The 12,035-nt window shown below is 41.1% G+C and overlaps 1 protein-coding gene across 6 annotated transcripts in view; it reads right to left on the reverse strand.

Annotated features, from left to right (window-relative positions):
* LOC144508666 (death-inducer obliterator 1-like) overlaps positions 1-12,035 on the reverse strand; it is a 123,827-nt gene that overhangs the window by 71,555 nt on the left and 40,237 nt on the right. For 5 of the 6 annotated variants that reach the window (XM_078236907.1, XM_078236905.1, XM_078236904.1 and 2 more), the window contains one exon: positions 3,956-4,754. In XM_078236907.1, the coding sequence (XP_078093033.1) occupies positions 3,956-4,754 (799 nt within the window). The remainder of the gene's footprint in view (positions 1-3,955; positions 4,755-12,035) is intronic. The other variant, XM_078236906.1, reaches the window with a different exon arrangement.

The raw sequence follows: 12,035 nt of genomic DNA on the forward strand, positions 1-12,035 counted from the left end.
GCATGACAATGTTCTGATGAAACAGGGAGGTTTTGGTAGGTTGCACGAAAGCTGCGCTGAACCTAGTCAAAAAGAAAAGGAAAACGTACAAAAGGTTCAGAGAGCTACTAGATGATAGGGATCTAGATGAGTATACGGCTTGTAGGAAGGAACTTAAGAAAGAAATAAGAGCCAGAAGGGGTCACGAGAAGGCCTTGGCAGGTAAGATTAAGGAGAACCCTAAGGGTTACTATCAATATGTGAAGAGTAAAAGGATGACATGTGAAGGAATAGGACCTATAAAATGTGAAGGTGAGAAAGTCTGTACAGAACCGGAAGAAATAGCAGAGGTGCTTAATGAATATCTTACCTCGGTACCCACGGTGGAAAAAGACCTGGGTGGTTGTACTACAGGATTGAGGTGGACTGAAAAGATTGAGTATGTGGACATCAAGAAAGAGGATGTGTTGGAAATTTTGAATAGCATCAAGATAGATCAGTCGCCAGGACCGGATGGGATGTACCCCAGGTTACTGTGGGAGGCAAGGGAAGAGATTGCAGAGCCTCTGGCGATGATCTTTGCGTCGTCGATGGAGACGGGAGAGGTTCCGGAGGATTGCGGACGTGGTTCCTATATTCAAGAAAGGGAATAGGGATAGCCCAGGAAATTACCGGCCGGTGAGTCTAACCTCAATGGTTGGTAAGTTGATGGAGAAGATCCTGAGGGACAGGATTTATGAACATTTACAGAAGTTTAGTATGCTCAAAAGTAGTCAGCACTGCTTTGTCAAAGGCAAATCGTGCCTTACGAGCCTGGTGGAGTTCTTTGAAAATGTGACTAAACACATTGACGAAGGAAAAGCGGTAGATGTGCTTCACATGGACTTCAGCAAGGCGTTCGATAAGGTCCCCCATGCAAGACTTCTCGAGAAAGTGAGAGGGCATGGGATCCAAGGGGCTGTTGCCTTGTGGATCCAGAACTGGCTTGCCTGCAGAATATCGACACAGACATCAAGATATCTCCACATCATGATTGCCTGCAGAAGGCAGAGAGTGGTTGGAGATGGGTCTTTTTCTGAATGGAGGTTGGTCACCAGTGGAGTGCCCCAGGGATCTGTTCTGGGACCCTTGCTGTTTGTCATTTTCATAAATGACCTGGATGAGGAAGTGGAGGGATGGGTTGGTAAGTTTGCCGATGACACGAAGGTTGGTGGTGTTGTGGATAGTTTGGAGGGATGTCAGAAGCTGCAGCGTGACATAGATAGGATGCAAGACTGGGCGGAGAAGTGGCAGATGGACTTCAACCTGGATAAATGTGTAGAGGTCCATTTTGGCAGGTCAAATGGGATGAAGGAGTATAATATCAAGGATAAGACTCTTAGCAGTGTAGAAGATCAGAAGGACCTTGGGGTCCGGGTCCATAGGACTCTTAAATCGGCCTCGCAGGTAGAGGAGGTGGTTAAGAAGGCTTATGGTGTGCTGGCCTTCATCAATCGAGGGATTGAGTTTAGGAGTCAGGAGATAATAATGCAGCTTTATGAGACCCTCGTCAGACCCCACTTGTAGTAGTGCGCTCAGTTCTGGTCACCTCATTACAGGAGGGATGTGGAAATTATTGAAAGGGTGCAGAGAAGATTTACAAGGATGTTGCCTGGATTGGTTGGCATGCCTTATGAGGATAGGTTGAGGGAGCTCGGTCTTTTCTCCTTGGAGAGACGAAGGATGAGAGGTGACCTGATAGAGGTGTACAAGATGTTGAGAGATATAGATCGGGTGGATTCTCGGAGGCTTTTTCCCAGGGCTGAAATGGCTGCTACGAGAGGACACAGGTTTAAGGTGCTGGGGAGTAGGTACAGAGGAGATGTCAGGGGTAAGTTTTTCACTCAGAGGGTGGTGGGTGAGTGGAATCAGCTGCCGTCAGTGGTGGTGGAGGCAAACTTGATAGGGTCTTTTAAGAGACTTCTGGATGAGTACATGGAACTTAATAGGATTGAGGATTATAGGTAAGCCTAGGTAGGTAGGGACATGACCGGCGCAACTTGTGGGCCGAAGGGCCTGTTTGTGCTGTATTTTTTCTATGTTCTAGATGAACAGCCATGATCTTAATGAATGGCAGAGCAGACTCGAAGGGCCAAATGACCTCCTCCTGCTCCTATCTTCTATGTTTCTATGAAGCCGCATGGGATTTAAAATTCCCACTTTTAATTCAAATATTCTTAATCCTAACTAGCGAGGTTCTTATTTGACTAAAGTATGATGCTTACTGAAATTGCATGTTATATACAATTATTTTCTCTTCATTTCTAATTTGCTTCTGCCTTATTCTGAGCAGTACTGCAATTCCTCCAACTTGAGGATACAAGGGTACTATTTTACAATCAACTGAAGATATAGACAGTTTAACATTCCCGACTATGTTTCACTAATTGGAAAAATTGCTTCTGTTCAGTTTATAATCTGTCCGATTAATTTTGTTTGAAGTTATTTAAAGAAAGGCTAGAATAGATTTCAAAAGTTTTATACTGAGTGTTATTCAGAGTCTGAGTGTGAAACAGGCAGAGAGCCTCTTCAGCCACATAGCTAGCTAGAGCAACCTAATCTCCTAGACTTCCAAAATAATTTATGGTTGCATCCCATTTCTTCCAATGAATATTAACTCTGCTCACAAACTCTCTCAGGTTAACAGAAGCTATCAGGTTGCCTAAGAATTATGCCTATGCTGAGCTCAGCCTCAAGTTGGGCTTTTCCTTTATTGCTACTTCAGAAAAAAAGTATCTGAATTCTGAGCTCAGCCTACACCCTGATACTTGTGAAACCCGAATGCCTCTCCAATTCCCATCAACGTGCACACCTCGGACCTACTCCCAGGTAGCCAGATGGAAATATTGGTTATTCCATTGCTTCCATTGAGTGCCAACCTCAATGTTCCTTTCATTCTTTTACAGGATGTGGGCATTGTTGGCCAGACCAGCATTTATTGCTCACTCCTAATTGCCCCCAAGGTGGTGGTGGAGAGCCACCTTCTTGAACCGCTGTATTCTTTACATTGTAGATGCACACACACTGCTGTTAGGAAGGGGGTTCCAAGAATTTAATTCCGTGATGGCGATGGAATGGTGACATAGATCCAAGTCAGGATAGTATGTGGAGTGGAGGATCTGCTATGCTAACAGTGCAGTTGGGCAAACAAGGTTTAACACTGTCCAATCACCCCACAGCAGCCTATTTCAAAAAACTGCTACATCTTAAAACATCCTTCCCAGATGTCAAGCCTTAGCTAGTTTTCCTGCAACAGTACGTTATTGGCTGTGAATGGAGTTTAAATGTCCTGAAGTCACAAAAGATGCCATGAAAACTTTCTTTTCAGTAGTAGCATGATCACCTTTCATCACTTTACACCCAATGTCAGCATAAACTGGGAAATTGAGGAATTGAGCCCTGATTTGAAGGCACATTAATTATTGGCCTATGAAAACCTTGGTTTTGAACATTTAACTGAAAAACAGAGTCCCATGGTCAATTTTAAAACCCCTTTACTGGAAGATTGTGGGTTTAAACCCAACTTGAATTTCTGACTCAATCTGGGTTGATACACAAGGACTATCTGAGGCACAGTGTTTCTGCAGAGATGTTAAAATGAGGCGTTGTCTATCTCCTCAGGTTTACATTAAGAAATACTATACTACTATACTAAGTTATCCCAATGTCCTGCCCCAACATTTATCCTCAACAATCACCACATACAGATTATTTGGTCATTTATATCACCTCTACAACTGGGAATATCTCCATCATCTTCCTGTGTATCCTGGGCTTCATAAATTGCTTCACAGTAAACTGATTGCATCGAAGTAGCAGCACTTTTGAAGCAGCAATTCATTATTTAATTAGCTAGAAACTAGGCTGCTGCTTCAACATTTGTCTTATATTTTGATGTCATGCTTATACATGCAGCTTCCCGAATCCAGACACCTACCTGTTGTTATGTGGTTGCCTACATATACAATACAATTTATCTGGGTCATTGTAGTCATTGTCTGACTGGTTGACTGAACTGTCATCATCATCTGTCTCTGACTTAACTTCAGATTGTGGCTTGGCTTCTTTTTCCTTCAAAACAGTACCACTTTTACTACCTTTCTTCACAGGAGTGACTATTTTCTTCTTCGTTTTTGCAGTGACTAGAGACTTTGATTCTTTTCTGGATTGGTTTTCTTCAGTGCGTGTTTCCTGCACTTTGTGTGTATTCTGTGGTGAATCAGGCTGTTCCTGACCACGCCGTTTTCTCAGCTGATTCTGTAGCTCCTTTAGTGTAAGTTCATCACTGTCACTGTTGGTGCTGCTGTCTTCATCAGAATTAGCCATCTCATTTGTTGCTTCAAATATATGAGCAGAACCTGAGTCTGTGGCCATGTCTCCTTTTTCATCTGCTTCCACACTGCCATCAGACCCTGCCCCTGTCTCAGAATTTGCAATGAATTCACCACCGTCATCAAGTCCTGTCATTCGACGATAGCGCTTCTGAGCTGCTGAAATAAATTCTTGAACTTTGGCAGATCGCTGAGTCTGTCGCCTGCTCCTTCGCAATAAGGGGGTTAAATGGTCAGAATTCTCACTCAGAGCAGTGTCAGAGTTCTCTGCATCCATTGCATTCTCTCGTTTTGCAATAGTTGTTTGTCGGAATCCCCATGTCTTTTTAAATTCTTTACTGCTTGGGTGAATGATTCTTGCAGACTGTTCCTTGTTTTCATCCACTTTACTCTCCACCACAGCTACTGCAAAAATGCAAATAAATACAGAAGGCATTGTAACTAAATTTGACTTTGCCATCCAAAGTATACATTCAAAACATCATTCAAAGTGGAAATGGAGCCTGTGCTTTTATCAGAACAGGTAATGTGGGGATGTGGAGAGAGAATCTGCCGAAGCTGAGGATTGAATAGTGTACTAAGAATTGATGAACACTGAAATTGTTTTTGGACTATCTTTGAGGATGAATCTGTGATTTATGAACGATAAGGGAGAAGGACAAGGAGAACACAAATGCTTCAAAAAAAAACAAATGGAGGAAGTTTTTCTTTAAAAAAAATTTGAATTGTAAGCACCACTGCTAAGAATAACATTTCTTTCCCCATCCTTACTTGTTTGGATAACTGAGTGAGTGGCTTGATATTCTATTTCAGAGGGTAGTTAAGAGTTAACAATATTGATGTGTGATGGGGGTCATTGACAGATTGGACTGGTAAAGACAGCAGGTTTCTTTCCCTTAAGGATACTAATGACCCAGTTAAGGTTTTTCCAACAACTTAACAGCTTATTGGTCATTTTTATAGAGATCAGCCTAACCTCTATTACTAGTCCAGTGACATAACTGCCAAAATAAGTGTCTCCAACTGAGATTATTCAAGTACTAGATCTCAGAGCTCAAGGTGGAATTATAGACAATTTAACACATGGTGGCAGGGAGAAAGGTTTTTCGAGTAAGAGCTTCCAAGGGTAGTCACCCACAGGCAGCATGGTTTTGGATGGGGAAGGTCATGTCTCACCAACTTGATTGAGTTTTTTGAAGAGGTGGCAAAGATAATTGATGAGGGAAGGGATTTGGATATAGTTTATATGGATTTTGTAAGATGTTTGACAAGGTCCCACATGGCAGGCTGGTACAAAAACTAAAATCACATGGGATTCAGGGTGGACTGGCTAAATGGATACAGAACTGGCTTGGTTATAGAAGATAGAGTAGCGGTGGAAGGGTGTTTTTCAGAAGGGAGATCTGTAGCCAGTGGTGTTCCGTAGAGATCAGTGCTGGGACCTCTGCTGTTAAATGATCTGGAGGAAAACATGGGGGGCCGGATTAGTAAGTTTGCGGATGACGGAAGATTGGTGGAGTTGCTGATAGTGCTGGGGATTATCAGAAGATACAACAGGATATAGATAGATTGGAGACTTGGGCACAGAAATGGTAGATGTAGTTTAATCTGGACAAATGCGATGTGATACATTTTGGAGGATCAAATTTAGGTGCGAATTATACTGTCAATGACAGAACTCTTAGGAACATTAACATATCTGGGTTAGGAGGGATCTGGGTGTGCAGGTCTACAATTCCCTAAAAATGGCAACACAGGTGGCCAAGGTAATTAAGAAGGCATCTGACATGCTTGCCTTCATCAGCCAGGGCACTGAGTACAAGAGCTGGAAAATCATGTTGCTGTTATATAAAAACCTTGGTTAGGCGATATTGGTCTGGTCACCACACTATCAGAAGAACATGAAAGCTTTGGAGAGAGTGCAAAGGTGGTTCACCAAGATGCTACTTGGTCTCGAAGATCCTGTCTATGAGGAGAGGTTGAATAAACTAGGATTGTTTTCACTGGAAAGACGGAGGCTATGGGGAGACCGGATAGAAGTCTACAAAATTATGAGAGACGTGGCAGAGTGGATAGTCAGAGGCTTTTTCCCAGGGTTGAAGTATCAATTACAAGGGTGCACAGGTTCAAGGTGGGAGGGGGAAGTTTAAGGGAGATGTGCGGGGGAAGTTCTTTATGCAAAGAGTGACGGGTGCTTGGAACGCGCTGCCAGAGAAGGTGGTGGAAGCAGGCACATTAGCAACATTTAAGAAGCATCTGGATGGGTACATGAATAGGGGAGGAATAGAGGGATACGGATCGAGTAAGGCAGAAAGTTTTTTTTAAGTTTAGTTAGGGCATCATGATCGGGACAGGCTTGGAGGGCCAAAGGGCCTGATCCTTGCTCTGTGAGATACACAAGCAATACCAGAGATTTCAACATCAGCTTTTTCCAATGTTTATCATTCACACACTCCATTCAGCTGCTCCTCCAATTACGTCACTGTCACTTGCAACTTAAACTTAATTTGCTGGGAGACAGTAGTGGAAGTGGTACACTAAGGATCGGTGGCTATTTACATAAGGGAAGGCAAAAAGAAATATGTTAAAGCAGGAATGCCCGAAGCTTATTAATCTTGCCACAAGGTCTGAAGCACTGGCTCACCGTGGTAAGGATGAGAACACTGGGTAGGAACACTATTAAATGGCACCATACACACTAATTAAGTCTGAGGTAATGGGACAAGATGATTAGAAATGTAGTTAGGTATGTAATTGTAACTGGAGATTTGCTAATTGGAGAGGCGGGTATTCTGTTTATTCCAGTATTGGAGGAGTGTCCTGGGCGTCTTCTTGCTTCCCACGTGATGAGGTACGGGTAAACAACAATTTGGATAGATTGGAGGAGATTAAGGAGGGATATCAGCCAATCATCTTGGCCCACCTGGGAATGTTCAACAAGAAAGCAAAGTCTTACGAAAGGAGCTCAGGAAACAGGCATAGGGGTAGAACTTCAAGGTTGATTTTCATTGCATTACTGTTCAGACACGAGCTAAAATAGAGAACACTAAGATTGGAACATTTATCATGCAGCAAAAAGATGCTGTTAGGGTTTCTATTTTATTGGTCACTTCATAGAAATGAAAAGCTAGTCTGCAAAGAAGGCAGCTAATATACCAGCAAACAAGTGAGGAATCATTTAAATTATGATGGAAGTCAGGAAGGAAAGTAAAATGAGAAGGAACAATAAAATAAATAATACATTGTTAAAACTTAGCAAAAGGAACAGCATCCAGACAAATGAAAGCGAAAGGAGAAAAGCCAAACACATTGGCATCAGGGAAAAGACAGAAGAAAAATAAAATGGGGAACCAAGCAAAAAATCAAAGTGCATGTACTGCAGTGATCACTGTGGGGAATAAAGAGGAGCAATTAGATGCAATTATAGATTTAAGATATAGTTTTAATTGCACGAGCAGAAACTTGGCTGCAGTTTGGGCAGAAATGCAAAATAATCACATCAGGTTTTAATATTTTTAGGTGGGATAGAAGAGGTAAGCAGTGTCAATATTGAAGGACAGAATTCATGTTGTGAAGGGGACTGACGAAACACAAAATTTGAAGTCAATATGGTCAGAGACCAAAGAAAAATAGGTGTGTGAAAGTGTACTGCAGACTCCAAAATTATGAAATGGAAATGAGGAAAACTGTAGACAGATTTCTAAGACGACAGGTAAGAATATGAAATTATTACTTAAATTACTCACTTGCTGACTAAGGGAGAAAACGGATTGTAAAATGTGAACAGGATGCCTTCCTGAAACAGCACATTGGAATGCTTAAGAAAATAGGTGTTTTAGATCGAGTTAAGAAAAATGATTAGATAGCTGAATTAAGTGTTGGCAAACACTTTACGATAAATGACCATAACAAACAAACGAAAAGGGAAAAAGCTGGTTGACTTGAGGTTACGTGGAGTGGAAAGGGAATTAATACACAGAACTACAAATTAACATGGATTTTTTTAATTGCAAAGAGGAAACTGCAAAGATACAGAACAAATATTTTTTTAATGAATTCAAGTTTTGGAGAACAGCTTGATTACAGCACAAGTGGTAGCCATTCAGCCCATCATGTCCATGCCAGCCCCCTGCAACAGCTATTTAGCCAGTTCCATTCCCCAGCCCTTACTCTGTAGCCCTGCAATTTTTCTCTCTTTAGGTGGTATGCAATTCTCTCTGAAAGCCAAGATTGCCTCCATCATACTCTGCGCAGTGCATTCCAGATCCTAATCGCCAGTCACTGTATAAAAAAAGATTTTCACTCATATCATTGTTGGTTCTTTTACAATCACCTTAAATTGGCGTCCTCTAGTTCCCCCAGTAGGAAGTTTCTCTCCAGTTACTCTAAGCTCCTCACAATCTTGAACACTACTATTAAAAAGCTAGTATCAACAATCTGGCTGACTCTCAACAACCCTCTGATATGACTTCTTAAATTTATATACGAAGAGGAATAATTAGAAGCAACAAACAGATTTCAGAAAAAATGTGCTCCACAAATCTGGTAGCATTCTTTGAAAAAGTGCAGAAAATCTAGTGTATAAGGTATAAATTAAGAAAGCCTAACTTTCAGTATTACACAGCCAACCGCTAGAGAAGAGTTAATGGATGTGGAATTGAATGGATTAAAAACGTGTTAAAAGAGAGGAGATAGTACGGGCCAAGGGCAGTTTCTCATTGGTTGGAAGCAGGTAGCAAAGTCCTGCTCTGCGACCACTTCTGTTCACTGAGTACATTGATGAGTTGTATATATGGCTAAAGGGAAAATGTCAAAATTTGCAAACGAAACTACAAAGTCAGTCAATCTGAGGGCCAAAGAAAGCAGCATTCAAGGGAATTCTGTTAAGGTGGTGGAATGGTGGAAGTTAATTTCAGACTGTGATGTGCCACTAAATTTAGATGCTTTGAATGAGGAAAGAATAGGTCATTTGGAAGACCAAACAAATTTAGCTTCACAACACTAAATACACAGCAGCTCAAGTGTACAAGACCATAAAAACAACTGATTGTATAATGGATATCATCATGAATTAATATAAAACTTGGGAAAGAAGAGTTTCAAGCTCCACTCTCTTGGAATGTGTTGGGATTAAATAACTCCATGACTGTCAAATGGTCACTACTCCTTTTAAGTACAATTTTTTTTTTTTAAATGGCGAACTCACTCCATTAAATAACCACTCTTTTTGATTTGATATAAATTTTGACGAAATGGTAGATAATTTAAAGTTTATTTATTAGTCACAAGTTATGCTGTGAAGTTACTGTGAAATTCCCCTAGTCACCACACTCCGGTGCCTGTTCGGGTCAATGCACCTAACCAGCACATCTTTCAGATTGTGGGACAAAACCGGAGCACCCGGAGGAAACCCACTCAGACACGGGGAGAACGTGCAATCTCCACACAGACAGTGACCCAAGCCTGGAATCGAACCCGGGTCCCTGGTGCTGTGAGGCAGCAATGTTAACTGCTGTGTTACCTTGCAGCCCCTATTTCATTAATTTTGTTTCATTAATGTATCTCCTATATCCCCGTCCGAGCTTTAAACTAGGAAATAACATAGAAAGCAAGGGAAGGACATGAAAGATGAACTCACCTAACTCAGGGCACTACTGGGGAGATGGCAGCATGGTGGTAACGTCACTGGATCAGTAATCCAGAGAACCAGGCTATTGGTCTGGGGACATGGGATCAAATCCCACCATGTCAGCTGGTGGAATTTAAATTTAACAAATCTGGAATCTAGACTACATAATGGTGACTATGGATACTATCATCGATTGCCATAAAAACCCATCTGGTTCAATTATGTCATTTAGGGGAGAAAATCTGCCATCCTTACTTGGCAAAAGCAAAATACTGCAGATGCACGAAATCAGAAATAAAAACAGAAAATGCTGGAAAAATTCAGCAAGTTTGGCAGCGTCTGTGGAGAGAGATTTTGAGTCATACAGACTCGAAACGTTAATGCTGTTTCTCTCTCCACAGATGCTGCCAGACTTGGTCTGTGTGACTCCAGACCCACAGCAATGTGGTTGACTCTTAACAAGCCAGTCAGTTCAAGGGCAATTAGGAATAAGCAACAAATGCTGGCTTTACCAGTGACATTCACATTCCATGAAAGAACACAAAAAAACTTAGATGCAAGAAACTTGGAAATATTCTAAACCAATGATTCTTGCAGTTAGGATATGAACCATGTTTACGTCCACTATTGCCCTCCCTTCCATATAATTGCTAATGTATTTATTGACATTAAACCAAAATACTTGATCTCTTTTACAAGCTGACTTGTAAGTGAAGCCAGCATTTATTTCAAGCAAGTGGAGTATCAACCCTTCTAATCTTAAAGGAAAGTACAAGTACATTCTACTTTAGATCCAGTGCCCAACCTTATAAAATAGAGTATTCCCCAGATCACCATTTACAGTGCCTCAAATGAATGAGAGAGATAGACACACATTTTGGAAATCAGCAATGGTTGACCAAGAAATTGAGAAAGGGGGAGGAAACAGAAAAGTATAAACCTAGCAAGAAACACAAAACAAATGTTGCTCTTTGAACGTGGGTTCGGACCCCACCATGGCAGATGACAGATGATGAAATTTGAATCCAATAAAAATCTGGAATGAAAAGTCTAATGGAGACCATGAAACCATTGTCGATTGTCGTAAAAACTGTTCTGGTTCAATAATGTCCTTTAGGGAAGGAAATCTGTCATCTTTCTCTGGTCTGGCCTACATGTGACTCCAGGCCCACAGCAATGTGGTTGACTCTTAAATGCCCTCAAGGATAAGCAAAAAAATGCTGGCCCAGCCAGCGATCCCATGAATGAATTAAAAAACCAAAATAACAAATATATAAAAACAAAGTGACAGTAAATGTGGGGCATTCAGAGACAGGAGAAATCATGGGGAACAAAGGAGTGGGTGAGAAGTTGAAAAAAATTGCAGTCTTCATAGGAGAAAATAAAAATATACAAAAAATAGCAGGGAATCAAGGATCCAATGGGAAGTGGAATGGAAGGTGGTGGTTAAAAACAATTAAAACGAGTAAAGCAAAGATCTGGATTAATTAATAGTTCTAAAAGCTGACAAATTCCCGTAAACCCAATAAGCTACCACCCAGTGTTTAAAGAAGGGTTAACTGCAGAGATAGTGCGCGCAGTGGTTTTGATCTTCCAGCATCGATTAATAGGAACATCTAACAAGGTACATGAAAAATCACAACAAAAATCAGGGAGCAGCTGTACTTTTATGAAAGGGTAACAATTTTTGACAAACCTATTACGAGCTTTTGTGGGGGTCCAACAAGCATGACATATAGGCGGGGAACCAAAAGATGTAACACATTTAGATTTCCGAATGGCATTCAATAAGGTGCCACACAAAAGATTATGCAAGATTAGAGTTTATAGGATTGGGAGTAACATGCTAGCATGGATTGAGGATTATTTAAATAGCAGAAAATACAGTAGATTAAATGGTCATTTTCAGAATGACAATGCGAGTGTTAATAATCAGTACTGGCACCTCTGCTACTTACAATCTATATCAATAGCTTAGATGAGGTGTAATCTATCCAGGTTTGTTGATAACTTTTATTTTTATATAATCTTGAACATAATAAAATATCCCAGGGTGC

The sequence above is a fragment of the Mustelus asterias genome, chromosome 20 (genome assembly GCF_964213995.1).
Source record: "Mustelus asterias chromosome 20, sMusAst1.hap1.1, whole genome shotgun sequence".
Classification (NCBI taxonomy): Eukaryota; Metazoa; Chordata; class Chondrichthyes; order Carcharhiniformes; family Triakidae; genus Mustelus; species Mustelus asterias.